This window comes from Tursiops truncatus, chromosome 12, assembly GCF_011762595.2.
Source record: "Tursiops truncatus isolate mTurTru1 chromosome 12, mTurTru1.mat.Y, whole genome shotgun sequence".
NCBI lineage: Eukaryota > Metazoa > Chordata > Mammalia > Artiodactyla > Delphinidae > Tursiops > Tursiops truncatus.
Genome location: NC_047045.1, coordinates 29,531,256 through 29,546,857, shown reverse-complemented (window position 1 = coordinate 29,546,857; position 15,602 = coordinate 29,531,256). Strand labels below are relative to the sequence as shown.

At 33.8% G+C, this 15,602-nt stretch overlaps 2 protein-coding genes across 10 annotated transcripts in view; one reads left to right on the top strand and one right to left on the bottom strand.

The window, feature by feature from the left end:
- MMS22L (MMS22 like, DNA repair protein) overlaps positions 1-8,628 on the top strand; it is a 137,305-nt gene extending 128,677 nt beyond the window's left edge. For all 4 annotated transcript variants that reach the window (XM_019929451.3, XM_033867570.2, XM_033867568.2 and 1 more), the window contains 3 exons: positions 5,890-5,986; positions 7,378-7,545; positions 8,016-8,628. In XM_019929451.3, coding sequence (XP_019785010.1) covers positions 5,890-5,986; positions 7,378-7,545; positions 8,016-8,109 — 359 coding nt within the window. In that variant the 3' untranslated portion in view covers positions 8,110-8,628. The remainder of the gene's footprint in view (positions 1-5,889; positions 5,987-7,377; positions 7,546-8,015) is intronic.
- Positions 8,629-11,278: 2,650 nt separating this feature from the next.
- The window catches only part of KLHL32 (kelch like family member 32), a 269,853-nt gene continuing 265,529 nt past the window's right edge, over positions 11,279-15,602 (bottom strand). For all 6 annotated transcript variants that reach the window (XM_073789446.1, XM_019929455.3, XM_073789445.1 and 3 more), the window contains one exon: positions 11,279-15,326. In XM_073789446.1, the coding sequence (XP_073645547.1) occupies positions 15,165-15,326 (162 nt within the window). In that variant the 3' untranslated portion in view covers positions 11,279-15,164. The remainder of the gene's footprint in view (positions 15,327-15,602) is intronic.

Here is a 15,602-nt window from a genome sequence, read left to right as displayed (position 1 = left end):
ATATTTACAGTGATGAAAGGGAAAAACCTACAATCAAGATTACTCTATCCAGCAAGGATCTCATTCATATTTGACAGAGATATTAAAACCTTTACAGACAAGCAAAAGCTAAGAGAATTCAGCACAACCAAACCAGCTTTACAACAAATGCTAAAGGAGCTTCTCTAGGCAGGAAACACAAGAGAAGGAAAAGACCTACAATAACAAACCCCAAACAATTAAGAAAATGGTAATAGGAACATACATATCAATAATTACCTTAAATGTAAATGGATGAAATGCTCCAACCAAAAGACATAGACTGGCTGAATGGATACGAAAACAACACCCGTATATATGCTGTCTACAAGAGACGCACTTCAGACCTAGGGACACATACAGACTGAAAGTGAGAGGATGGAAAAAGATGTTCCATGCAAATGGAAATCAAAAGAAAGCTGGAGTAGCAATTCTCAGACAAAATAGACTTTAAAACAAAGACTATTACAAGAGATAAAAAGGACACTACATAATGATCAAGAGATCAATCCAAGAAAAAGATATAACAATTGTAAATGTTTATACACCCAATATAGGAGCACCTCAATACATAAGGCAAATGCTAACGGCCATAAAAGAGGAAATTGACAGTAACACAATCATAGTAGGGGACTTTAACACCCCACTTTCACCAATGACAGATCATCCAAAAAGAAAATAAATAAGGAAACACAAGGTTTAAGTGATACATTAAACAAGATGGACTTATTTGATATTTATAGGACCTTCCATCCAAAAACAACAGAATACACTTTCTTCTCAATTGCTCATGAAACGTTCTCCAGGATAGATCATATCTTGGGTCACAAATAAAGCCTAGGTAAATTTAAGAAAATTGAAATCATATCAAGTATCTTTTCTGACCACAATGCTATGAGACTAGATATCAATTACAGGAAAAAATCTGTAAAAGATACAAACACATGGAGGCTAAACAAGGCACTACTTAATAACCAAGAGATCACTGAAGAAATCAGAGGAAATCAAAAAATACCTAGAAAAAAATTACAGTGGAAACACAGTGACCCAAAACCTATGGGATTCAGCAAAAGCAGTTGTAAGAGGGAAGTTTATAGCAATACAATCCTACCTTAAGAAACAAGGGACATCTCAAATGAACAACCTAAGCTTACACCTAAAGCAATTAAAGAAAGAAGAACAAAAAAAACCCAAAGTTAGCAGAAGGAAATAAATCATAAACATCAGATCAGAAATAAATGAAAAAGAAATGATGGTAAAGATCAATAAAACTAAAAGCTGGTTCTTTGAGAAGGTAAACAAAATTGATCATTAGCCGGACTCATCAAGAAAAAACCGAGAAGAATCAAATCAATAGAAATGAAAAAGGGGAAGTAACAACTGACATTGCAGAACGCAAAGGATCATGAGAGATTACTACAAGCAACTATATGCCAATAAAATGGAAAACCTGGAAGAAATGGACAAATTCGTAGAAATGCACAAGGTTCTGAAACTGAAGCAGGAAGAAATAGAAAATATGAACAGACCAATCACAAGCACTGAAATTGAAACTGTGATTAAAAATCTTCCAACAAACAAAAGCCCAGGACCAGATGGCTTCACCAGGCGAATTCTATCAAACATTTAGAGAAGAGCTAACAGCTATCCTTCTCAAACTCTTCCAAAATATAGCAGAGGGAGGAACACTCCCAAACTTATTCTGTGAGGCCGCCACCATCACCCTGATTCCAAAACCAGACAAAGATGTCACAAAAAAAGAATACTACAGACTAATATCACTGATTAACATAGATGCAAAAATACTAGCAAACAGAATCCAACAGCACATTAAAAGGATCATATACCATGATCAAGTGGGGTTTATCCCAGGAATGCAAGGATTCTTCAGTATACGCAGATCAATCAATGTGATACACCATTTTAACAAACTGAAGGAGAAAAACCATATGATCATCTCAATAGATGCAGAGAAAGCTTTTGACAAAATTCAACACCCACTTATGATAAAAACCCTCCAGAAAGTAGGCATAGCAGGAACTTACCTCAACAAAATAAGGCCATGGATGACAAACCCACAGCCAACATCGTACGCAATGGTGAAAAACTAAAGCCATTTCCACTAAGATCAGAAACAAGACAAGGTGTTTCCCACTCTCACCACTGTTATTCAACATAGTTTTGGAACTTTTAGCCACAGCAATCAGAGAAGAGAAAGAAATAAAAGGAATCCAAATCGGAAAAGAAGACGTAAAGCTGTCACTGTTGGCAGATGACATGATACTGTACATAGAGAATCTTAAAGATGCTACCAGAAAACTACTAGAGCTAATCAATGAATTGGTAAAGTAGCAGGATACAAAATTAATGCACAGAAATCTCTTGCATTCCTATACACTAATGATGAAAAAACTGAAAGTGAAATCAAGAAAACACTCCCATTTACCATTGCAACAAAAAGAATAAAATATCTAGGAATAAACCTACCTAAGGAGACAAAAGCCCTGTATGCAGAAAATTATAAGACACTGATGAAAGAAATTAACGGTGACACAAATAGATTCAGAGATATACCATGTTCTCGGATTGGAAAAATCAACATTGTGAAAATGACTATACTACCCCCAAACCAATCTACAGATTCAATGCAATCCCTATCAGACTACCCTTAGCATTTTTCACAGAACTAGAATAAAAAAATTCACAATTTGTATGGAAACACAAAAGACCCCGAATAGCCAAATCAATCTTGAGAACGAAAAATGGAGCTGGAGGAATCAAGCTCCCTGACTTCAGACTATACTATAAAGCTACAGTAATCAAGACAGTCTGGTACTGGCACAAAAACAGAAATATAGATCAATGGAACAGGATGGGAAGCCCAGAGATAAACCCACACACATATGGTCCCCTTGTCTTTGATTAAGGAGGCAAGAATATACAATGGAGAAAAGACAGCCTCTTCAATAAGTGGTGCTGGGAAAACTGGACAGCTACATGTAAAAGAATGAAATTAGAACACTCCCTAACACCATACACAAAAATAAACTCAAAATGGATTACAGACCTAAATGTAAGGTCAGACACTATCAAACTCTTAGAGGAAACCATAGGCAGAACCCTTTGTGACATCAATCACAGCAAGATCCTTTTTGCCCCACCTCCTAGAGAAATCAAAATAAGAACAAATGGGACCTAATGAAACTTCAAAGCTTTTGCACAGCAAAGGAAACCATAAACAAGACCAAAAGACAACCCTTAGAATGGGAGAAAATATTTGCCAATGAAGCAACTGACAAAGGATTAATCTCCAAAATTTACAGGCAGCTCATGCAGCTCATTATCAAAAAAAAAAAAAGAAAAACCCAATCCAAAAATGGGCAGAAGACCTAAACAGACATTTCTCCAAAGAAGATATACAGATTGCCAACAAACACATGAAAGAATGCTCAACATCTTTTATCATTAGAGAAATGCAAAGCAAAACTACGATGCAATATCATCTCACAGCGGTCAGAATGGCCATCATCAAAAAATCTACAAACAATAAATGTTGGAGAGGGTGTGGAGAAAAGGGAACCCTCATACACTGTTGGTGGGAATGTAAATTGATACAGCCACTATGGAGAACAGTATGAAGGTTCCTTAAAAAACTAAAAATAGAACTACCATACAACCCAGCAATCCCACTACTGGGAATATACCCTGAGAAAACCATAATTCAAAAAAGAGTCATGCACCACAATGTTCACTGCAGCTCTTTTTACAATAGCCAGGACGTGGAAGCAACTTAAGTGTCCATCATCAGATGAATGGATAAATATGTTGCACATATATACAATGGAATATTACTCAGCCATAAAAAAACGAAATTGAGTTATTTGTAGTGAGGTGGATGGACCTAGAGTCTGTCATACAGAGTGAAGTTAGTCAGAAAGACAGCAACAAATATTGTATGCTAACACATATATATGGAATGTAAAAAAAAAAAGTCATGAAGAACCTAGGGACAAGACAGGAATAAAGACGTAGACCTACTAGAGGATGGGCTTGAGGACATGGGGAGGGGGAAGGGTAAGCTGAGACAAAGTGAGAGAGTGGTGTGTATATGGATATATATACACCACCAAATGTAAAATAGCTAGCTAGTGGGAAGCAGTCGCGGAACACAGGGAGATCAGCTCAGTGCTTTGTGACCAGCTAGAAGGGTGGGATAGGGAGGGTGGGAGGGAGGGAGATGCAAGAGGGAAGAGATATGGGAACATAAGTATATGTATAACTGATTCATTTTGTTATAAAGCAGAAACTAACAACACTATTTGTAAAGCAATTTTATTCCAATAAAAATGTTTTAAAAAAAAGTGTATGAACTTCCAGTTATAGGATGAATAAGGTCTGAGAATCTAAAGGATAGGTTAGAAACTATAGTTGATAACACTGCATTGTATAATCAAAAATAAATAAATAAAAGTTTTTAAGTGAAACAAAAACAAAAACAAAAAAAACGTTATGCTGAGTGAAAGAAAGCAGTCACATAAGACCACATGTTGTATGATTCCATCTATATGAAATTCCCAGAATAGACAATCCATAGAGACAGAAAGATCAGTGCCTCCGGAGACTGGGCGAGGAAGAAAATGGGGAAAGATTGCTAATAGGTGTAAGGTTTTGGGGGGAGGTGATGAAAATGTTCTGAAATTAGATAGTGGTGATAACTTCAAAGTTCTTATGAATATACTAAAAACCAATGAGTTGTACACTTTAAAAGGTTGGTTTTCATGTGTGAATTATACCTCAATAAAGCTGTTATTTTTAAAAAAACAATGCTTACTGTTAATAGTTTGTGAAGGCTATTTCTTCATGTTCTGGTACTTTTTCCACAGAAGAACTTGTGGGTTTTGTTTTTGTTTTTTTCAAGAAAACATCTTTAAAAAGACACAGTTATATTGGCTTTAGGATTGCATCTAATATGAGAACTTATTTGCTCAATAAAGACAAGTATGCTATATCTTCCTTATCCACTATCGTCATGCTATGGAAAACATTATCTGCTACTTTATTTTAATTAATTTAACTTCATGTGCATCACATGTTTTGTACTCTTGCCGTAGTGGATTACAGTTTCTTAAATTTTCCTTGTTCTTAGAGAAAGTAATTTTTTCCCCAGCTACTTATATTTAATGTTCCAAAAACAGCATAACAAAAATGTATTAGCATTTGGAACATGGTGAATTTTCTACATTCTTTGTTGATTTTTTTTGTTGTTGCCGTTTTTATGTACAAGTGCACAGTTGTAAAGGATTTGGTTAAATACTGAAAGAACATAAATGTTCTTTTTGTAACTTTGCTCTCTTTCAAAACAAAATTAGCATCACAAATAGTTGATTTTATATATATATATTGCTAATTTTAAGTGAAGGTAAACTGTTTCTAATTTTCTACATATATGTTTGTTAGTGGGAGGAATATGCTTATGAATTAAAAAAATCAACCTGCTTGTCTCTAAATCAGCTGAATTATTAAAGGTTATCTTTAATCAGTATGTAACAGTGTTTGCAAGGTTAGGATACAGGAGTGTTTTTGAATATGGGCTCTTTTCTAACAGAAAGACTTATCTTCACATGTGTTTTTTCAGTTACAGGGTTGTAAAAAATAGATTTGTTAAGTGTTTTATATTTTCTTAAAATGGAAGATAGGGAGACTTTAGAACAAAACAAAAGCTCATAACTGTTTCGCTTTGAAAAATAACAAAAAAGCATGTAGATACTTTAAGAAAACAACGTGGTTTTCTAAATCTAGAGCGCTCATAAAAATGAGGATCCAGATGGTCAAACCAGACAAAATGTGTAATGCTGTAAATTTTCCTCCTAGTTAAAAGGCTGGCCACCGAGAACCTGCAATACATGGTCAAAGCCTGCCAAGTGGGGTCAGGAGGAGAACCTGCCACCCAGCTGACTTCTGTGTTTAGGTAACTGGAAAATATGCCAACTGGCAAGAAGACTATTGCCAGCCATTTGACAGCCAACATGTTTTTTAAATAACTAATTATCCAAAACATAATGTGTTACTACTTGTTTGTAGTTTCAATTATTGTATTTTTGGCATTGGTTTTGCTATGTTGTTTTATTAAAAAATAAAAGTACCAAGGAGAAAGATAAGTGAGCTGACGTAAAATTACCTGAGAATTTAGTAAGGAAGATTCTTGCATGTGTTTAAGAGGAAAAAGTGGGAAACGTGAGTCATGATGACAGGTGTACAGGCTTTGGAGCTGCTAAACATGCTACTCAGGATCCACTGTGAAAGTGCCTGTCACTGGTTTTCCTACTCACTTTAGATGCTGTGGACCCAGAAAGCTCCATTGTATGTAATTGTGAAGCATAGACTTTGTAGATCTGTTGTTCCTTCACAAGAATAACTGCAACTTGAGAAACATTTTCTGTTTTGTTTTTATTTTCCTGCCTTGCACCCTATAGAGTCTTATGCTTTCTGTTAGGGCAGTACTTTTAAGTATTTCTTTCTCACAGTTTCTACCAGTTCGCCTTTATTTCATGTATCTCTACCCTAGCACTACCGTGATAAATAGTTTGGGTCCATTTCCTTCATTCTGTGTTAGATTTTTGATTCCTCAGTTTTCTTTCTCATCACATAGTTGGCACTTGTCAGTTGTTTACAGTTTATTTAAATTGTGATCATTTGAAATAAATACTGGATTTATGAAAACTGTAAAACCCTAAGAGGAGGAAGGATTTTATATGAACAAAGATTGCATGTTTGTTAAGTACAATTTATTGAGCTAGGTGACTTTTATTTTCTTGGGGGGAGAGAGTGGAAATTTTAGGATTAAAATATATAATTCTTATTAATAAAAGGTCTTCTATGGGTCTAAAGTCTCTTGATCGGTTAAAGAATATAAAAATTATTTCAAATAACTTGCTTTTCTCATAGATATATTGTTTGATTTATCTAGAGTTAGCAATAACTAAAAGATATACAAAATAACTAGGAAACTGGACTCTGCTGTTTTAGTCTCTTCTACATCCTGACCATCTAGATTTCATCATGCACACTATAGCAAAAAAGTCCCTGAGATTAGATTTTTCCCCCTTATTCTTCCTCCTGGGATTCCAGCTCTTCCCTTTCCCTTTCTCCTAAAGCCACCACTCTGTTCATAGCTCATACTGAAGCCATGTCTGTTCTTTATTTTCAAGTGTTAAATAGTGTTCATATGGCATCTAAATCCTTATGGTAATCTTACATGAAATGATCTTTCTTGTGTTCAGGTTACAGCTTGTTGCCATACAGATACCAGCCCAAGGAATTGCCCCAGAAGTAATTCTAAGTAACTTGTTTTACTTTCAGGAAATTTATCGAGGATTATGGTATGAGATATGATTATCAGATTTACAGCATTTTAGAAACAGTAGCAGCATTGGACCAACAGGTTGTTATCCACTTGATTTCAACGCTTACTCAATCTCTGAAGAGTTCAGAGCAGAAATGGGGCCTTGGCAGAAATATTGCACAAAGGTATGTTTGATAATTTGATTATATCCTTTTGGACAATGATTATGAAATATAGATTCATTTTCTAGAAATGGCCTGTTTTCCACTTATAAAAATTTGGAGTGTGTTCCAGTGAATAAGATTAGTGACTCAACTAGATAATATGGGTTTTGGTCAGAAATAGATCAAGGCTTTTTTTTTAATAGATTACAACCCAGCTGAAGATAATGCTGGACTATTTAGAGTAATGAAACATGGGGGGGGGGTATAAGTCTGTATTTCCTAAAGAGATTGTTTTAGAAGGGTCATTACTCATACTATAATTCATATGTCCAAAAGTAGTATGTTAAAGAGTCAAAGTACTTTAATTACATTGTGTATGGTGTGTATAGACAAGTAGACATTCAAGCAGGCTCAGTCTGTAAAGACTTAAATGAAAAATAGTGGAAAATGTAGTAAATATATATCTGTCTTCTTTTCTTTTTTCTTTATAGGGAAGCCTATAGCAAACTTTTATCTCACCTAGGACAAGTGGGACAAGATGAGATACAGAGACTACAAGATGATAATATTAAATCTATTTTGTGATTCATCCTCAATATTAATTATAACTATCTAAAGTCACTTTGCACCATTCTGACTCCTACTTTTAATTAATTGTATAATGTTCTGTTAAAAATACTTTCTAGGATTTTTTTCCTTTCATACCTGTAAGTATAAAGTATATAAATAAGGAAATAAAAGTTAATTAAATATGTTATAGGAGCTTTCGAACTTGGTAAAACTGCATTCTATTTTGAAGAGGTTTTAGTGAAACTAAAGAAACTTTTCCTAACTGGGAGTGTTATGTGTGTATGTCTAAGCAGGTTTGTACTGGTTGATCCATGGCCATTTTACTGTAATGTGACTTTCTGCCTTGTGAGTAATTTATTTCTGTTTTGTTTTTCTTTTCTTATGAGTTATATTTTATTATGATACTATTTCAAATTACCTGGCTGCCCTATGCTGGGTTTTTTTTGGAGGGGTGGTCAGGAGATAGAACAGTATATTTGTTATCCTTTTTTATACTATGCGTGAGGCAAGTTAATAAAATCCTTACAAAGCACACTTAACTCTATGAGGAATGAGACTGAATCTGGCTAAATGATTATACAGATAATATGTATTTTTTTTTAACTTGGGCCAACAGTGTTTATATCAATACTTGGGTTCCAACGGTTGCCAGATGTTTTCCTCTACTCATCCTTTCGTTTGGAGTTGTCATTAAAAGACAGATCAGGAGGAGGATAAACAAAAGCCTTTAAGAAAAGAGAATAAATAATATTCTGGAAATTTTTAAGTTTACAAAATTAACAGAAGAGGTCTGAGAAGTCAGCTGATTTATCTCCTTGCTCTTCAATTAGAGCCTTTTATAAGCTAGCATCTTACATGTTTGAAGGGAGCCAGTTTAGTTTCCTGTAGCAGCTCATCTCTCAACCCTTTAACTATTTCATTCAGATTCATTCCACCAGTTGGGCTTTTGTCCTTGACTCCTTTTTCTAATGAGCATTATTTGGTAAAAAGAGCTCCAATCTTAGTGTTGGGAACCCACCTGGGTCTCAAACCCAGCTCTTGCTCTGACCTTGAGCAAGTTCTTAACCTTTCTGAGCCTCAGTTTCTTCATGGAGAAAAATGAATAATAACCCTTTTTTAAATTTCACAATGTTCTGGTAGGAATCAGTGGGATAATTGATTTATAATTATAATCATATAATTTAAATGTATGTGAAAGTATTTGTTGACCTATGTTCTGTTTGGTGGTGTACAGACATGATCACTCTATCTCATGCACAAAGGTGAAGAACACTTCCTAATTTTGTTCCTCTTTCTCTAATGGTACGTCCTAGATGAAGATCGCACTTCTTTTCAATGTTTTCTTACATGTCATGTTTGCTAAGTTTGAAATAATTTATTGTTTTTTTTCTTGAGTATCTAGTGTTTATCATGGTTCTACTATTCCTTCAGGAAAACATTTCAACCCTTTCTGACTCAAGAAGTATCTTTTAAAATGAAATGCATTGCAGTCGGGAAACTGTAGATAATAGCCCTTTCCTAATTGTAATCTGTGAAGTCTAAAGGACTTCATGACATATAAATGGTTTATTTTCCCCCCAAATAAACTGTTTTTAATTCAACAAATGGGATGAATGAAAGCCTCTTTAAGGTTACTAAGACTTCATAGCAATGAGTTTCTTTTCATTACGATAGTGACTTATTAAATAAATGATGCATTATTTTGCAAGTTATAGCAATTGAAATTTAAACTATTTAATGGGATGCCTTTAAAGAGTTTATGTGTGTGTGTGTGTGTATATATATGTGTGTATATATATATTTTTTCACCCCCAAGGGAAATTGATAAAGATATCTTGGAGAATCTTGCTCCTTAGCTTATGAAACTTTTTAAGGGTTAAGAAAATCTGCTGCTGAATCATGCATTAGGGTGTATAGCTGTAGATACTAAGAATAACTAAAGTTTATACATAAAAAAATCAGTAACAAGAAAAAGTCTGTAACAATACCTGTGTATGTATATATATATGTATTTTTAAATTTATGTATCAGTAAAGTTTTAAAGAAGCTGTTTTATTGAAGAAAAAAAGAATATGTATGACTCTGTTTCATTTCTTAAGAATCTTCACTGACCAGTAAATTATTACTATAGTCTTGTCTTTTTCCATTTCCAGACTAAAGAGTACCTATACTTGCTTCGTTAATGTTCCTTTTCCCCTAAAAACCCTGTAATCCCTGAGGCGGCTGCTTCTACCATTGTAAGGTAGGCCATTCTCTTTGGGCCAAATCTGGAATGTGTTCTCATTTTTCTTGGTCTTTGGGGCCTCTGTGACATTGCATTTTCTTTTATCTTCTGATCCCTTCCTCAGCAGTATCGCTCCTTCCTACATACACGTTCTTCTTTCTTGTCCCTACTGGTAAGATCTAGCCCTTCACCTGCTCTGTCTCAACATTCTTGTAGTAGTGAACTGATAAAACTAGCTTATAATTTTTTTCTATCTGTAGTGCTAATTTTTCTCTAAACCTGTCTAGTTGGATTCTCCTGAAATCTCAAGGCAACATGTCAAGCTGCCCGTATCATCTTCGTTTCCAGTCTAGCTCATGCCTTCATTTTCTACCCAGAGAATACACCACTTTCCCAAGTCACTTAGCCGTGACATTTCTTGGATTCATTGCTCCCCACTTTTCATTTGATCACCTTATAGCCTCTTGTGATTTTTTTCTTCTTGCCATTTCATGCATCCAAACATTTTTCTATTGGGTACTATAATCTCCTTCTTATCTCTGGACTCCTGAAATTTATTCTTCACATAGTTTTGACATTAGTGTTCCTAAAATACTTTTCTTCTTCTTACTTTTCTGCTCAAGGACCTCCATTTACTTCCCATTGTTAATAAGCTGACATTCAAGCCCTTCAGTCAGGAGGCTTCTGCCATCTGACGCTATACCTTCTGTTTCCAAACTTACCTCAAGCAGGAAAGCAGACTGTCTTAGCTGCTTTCTCTGAATGACATGTTCATTCTACGCTGTGGGCCTCACTCAGTTTGCCAATTAGAATACCATCCTTTCTATAGAAACCTAACCTTAAGGCACTTAAATAGGAAGAAAATTAAAATATACATGTTGGATATGTAATTATTCCACTCAAATAATTTCTTTAAAATATCAGATGGAGTGTAGAAGAGATGATTGAAAGACAACAGGGTGATGAAAGGACTTTATTAGACACAGATTTGGTTACGATTTAAATTTCAGTTGAACATTTAATTAGGTTTCCATAGGGGACGAAAAAAACATGGAGTATTGTCGCTGCACAAAAATCGTTTAGTACTTTGTTCATTTGTATTAGAAGAGTTGCAAAGTTTAAAACTTTTTATATCTTTACTTATCCCTAGCATATTTTTCTTTTCTTACTAAGCATATTTGACTTTTTCTATTTTGGGGGGTAAGTAAAATATTATTTGTGAGTTGTTAGACTATGTGTGTGTTTTCATTATGCATTGTTATTTTTATCTTCTTCCATGCTTCATCATAAATTTTTAAACCTACTTTGTTCTTAACCAATTACATGAGCCCATTTCCATGTACTTTCACAGAATCTTTGGCAGTTTTTATTTTTACTTCCCCTTTGTTAGGATTATATATCATATAAAAATTTGATGAGCCTTTGCAGTTGGGAAAAGCCTTTAGGAAACGTACCTTCCCTAATCCTACACAGTAACATAGCACTTGTGTTTCAAAGATAAAAGATAGATATCATAGAAACCTCACCGAAAACTGTGTTCTCTGTACTAAACCACTGCTTTTTGACTGATAGACTTTTTACATAAACCTTACATTTTCCAAAAACTGATCTCCTGCCTACTCCTCCTAGGGTTAAAAATATTGCCTTGTCAGTCAAGTATAGAGTATGCTAGTATAAATAACGTGCTTTGTTTGCTTAAAACAGTTGGTTTGGGAAGCTAGCAAAATAGCATATTCTTTCACATATTTAATAAGATATGAGATTTATATTTTGATTCTGTGATAAACTATGTTTGGTAAGATTACCAAAATCAGTACCAAATGAACTTACCAACTTCTGCTTACTGAAGTTTTTGGTGTGCTGATAGTTATCCAGTTCATTGCATTTGTGGATTGTGCTTTTAGAAAAATTCTGGGCATATGCATGCTTTAAGTTATTTGTGTATATAGTAATGAGATATAATAAAAAATGTATATATTCAACTTACACTGCACCTGTGATTATTCAACTGCCTCTTTATGACAGATTGACTCTTTGAAAACCAAAATAAAAATGAACCGTGTTACCTACAGGAATAATTTTTATCTTATTATTCCTGTTGCTTTTATACTCCGCTAAAACAAAGAAAAGTTAATTTTTCAGCTATCGTAATGGCTGAAGGGTATACAGTGTAATACATGTGGTTAAACTGAGAAGAGAAAAAGGATGAAAAACACCCTAAAAATAACCAATTGGCATTTTGTTCTTAAAAATCTAAGGAATTTTATTGCATTTTACATACATATTATTTTATTTTAGAGATTCATGTCTTTTCTGGCTTTTCTTCCTAGAGTAAGAACACTGCTAATATCTGTGTTACTGCTTTTTCTTTTTTAAAGTAAAATCTTGAAATGATGTTTAAACTGTTGGAAGCTTCATAGTCTTTTGGAAATTCAAATTAATAATTTAAATATAAATACAATATGGTCTTTAACTTTGAAGAGTAAAAATGGAAGATGAATTACTGTAGGATAGTTCACTTAAATGGGGAACATATATTTGAATAGTTTCAGTGGGCCTTGGTTTATATGACCAAACATTGTTTTCTAGAATTTTTCTTAATTAGCTCTTATGATCAGTAATTTGAGGGAAGGATCGAATTATAAGCAATCTAAGTTTTTTCTTTTTAGGGGAGGGGTGCTGTACTTTGGATGCTGTTCTTTGTCTATAAGTGTTTCTGGAAACTATGTAAAACTTTTAAAAATTCTGACTTCAATTCTGTAATATTATAGAATAATACATTAAAGTTCACTGAGGAGAGGTTTGATAATATATACTCGTTTGTTTTAAATAAATAGAAGTGTACACAGAAATTACAATAATCTCAGGCTGCCTTTCCGTTTATCATTCAAGCAAGTTCACTTTTAGACCTTCCCTTTCATTAATTGGGTAGAGAGTCTGGGATTAAAAATAGATTTTAAGGTTTTATAAGGTAAAACTGCTGGATGGAAAATGTGTGTGTCAAGTAAAAATTTTAGTAAATCTGAAATTCTTGTTTAGGTCCTTGTTGAAAAGATTTCTGAAACGCTGGAGACCATTTTCCTGACATGGTAAGGCATTTTAAAAACTTAATTTAGATGGTTTATACCTTTTAAATAGACTCTCTGTTTTCCTTCTAAATGTCAATTATCAATTTTCACTTTTCAGAACTGTACAAATATTCTTAAGGCTTTTTGTTTGTGTAAACAAAATCTGTTCTTTTAAAAATTTACCATTTTTTTCTTACCCCTAGTCTCCCTTCCCGGCCTTTAATCTAAATAGCCAAAAGTTTTATTTATATATATATTTTTTTTAATTAATGTTTTAGGTATCATATAAAGTTAGTGAATTCTATATTTAGGAATAAAAATATTTTTTTTCACTTCTGATTACTAAAAGTGGTTACATGAATAAAATGACAATTTCCCATTAAGCAAGGATTGCTGAATGATTAAACTAAGGAAAAAAAGTAAAATCTTCCTTTTAATAAAGGTGACTTATCCTAACAAGATTAAGGGGAAAAACTCATGTTATACTTGTTGAATTTATGTTCAAATACGATTATTGAGTTGTTTTATTTTTTTATTTTTTGTTATAGACAAAGCAAATCCAAAAACCTAGCCTAAAAAAATTCTCATGCATTATTAAAAATGGTAGTAATAAAATATGTATTGGTGGTAGAGAAGAATCCCACAAGTGCTCAAGATTGACATAACCTTTAACAAAGTGGAAAAACTTTTATTAGAACTACTGATACTAGGTTCAAATTTATGTCAGAGCACTTTATGGTACCGAAATTAGTACAACTAATTTTTTCTGAGCTTTAAAATGTCATTTTTCACTAAATGAGCTTAGATGAAATGTTTGAGAGACTTATTATTTTAGGCAAGTGTTTATACAAGTTTAGGAATCTTTGGCTTTAGTAAACTCCCTTTTTCATAATTAGCATGTCTCTTTCACATGCTTTTCAGAATCATTTATCTCATAGCTTGTGTTCCAAGTTCTATCTAGTAATTTTTAAACTTCAAAAATAATCTTTTTCAGTTACAAGGTTCTAAAACAGTAAAATACCTTGTAATTTGAGTGACATTTTTTCTCCTTAGGCAAAGTACTTCAGAGCATTTGCCTAATCCTTAAAACATTCTTCTGAATTAATATGGAAATCAATAATTGCCCTCCTTAAAAAGTGAGAAAACTGAAGCAATGTAAAGTTAAGCTCCTGGCCCAAGGTAACAGAGCAACCAAGGTGAAAAATCTGGGTATTCCATCTGCTGCTCTGGTGTACTTCTATTATTTGTATTACCTTGAATAAAATATGGCATTTAAAAATTTATGATGTCATAATGATGAGCCTCTACTTATACAGCAGGGCTGTATAATGTTAAATTTTTAAAAGAAAAATTACAATCCCAGGCTTAAGTAGTAAAGAGATTAAGTACTGACAATTTTTTTTTAAGATCATTGATGGCAGTACTTGTGGAATAAACTGCCTTACTAAGAGGGTAATGTCCTGGACAGCACTGATTAGACAAAGTGTACAAAGAATGCTTAAAAGATCCACGGACCATTAAGTTAGCACTAAGCTACACCACCATAAAAGTCATACATATTGTGCTGTATATTGACACACACTGAGAAGCGTGACAAGCGTTTTCAATAATGTGTATTTTAGAAAACTGTTCATTTTTTGCTAATGTTTATCTGAATAGAAGATCTAGAAAACAAAACAAGGAAGCATTGAGCACTGAGTATTTTCATGCCCAGTATCCAAAAGTCAGGCCTTTTTCTTCCTCGTGTTCATGCTGGTTGTTAAGAGAGCACTGGCTTTTCAGATGGTGCCAATCCTGTGATGAGGCACTTGAAGAGTTTGAAGGTTAGGGCATGTGAAATACGGAGCTGGGAGGAAGCATGCCGCTATTCCATTGGAAGCAAAAGGAAGTGTAGGCCCGTAGAATACTTCTTCTTTGCCTTCTCTACTCACATCCAATACCTAACAAAAGAAGAGGAGAAACCTGTATGTTAAAGGTGGTTGTTCAAAATAAAGCTGGGTACACATAAAAGAAAGCCTGCAGTTAAATTCAGTTATGCCACCATGACTGTACCTTACGCATTGCTATTTTTCTCAAGTATGGTACCAGGAATATGTATTAAGTTCCTGCAAAGTACTATTCTACACATTTCTGTTTGTGTTTGTACACGTTTGTACATACATAGATATGTATGTTACGTTTGTATATACATAGATATATAATTCAATAATTTAATC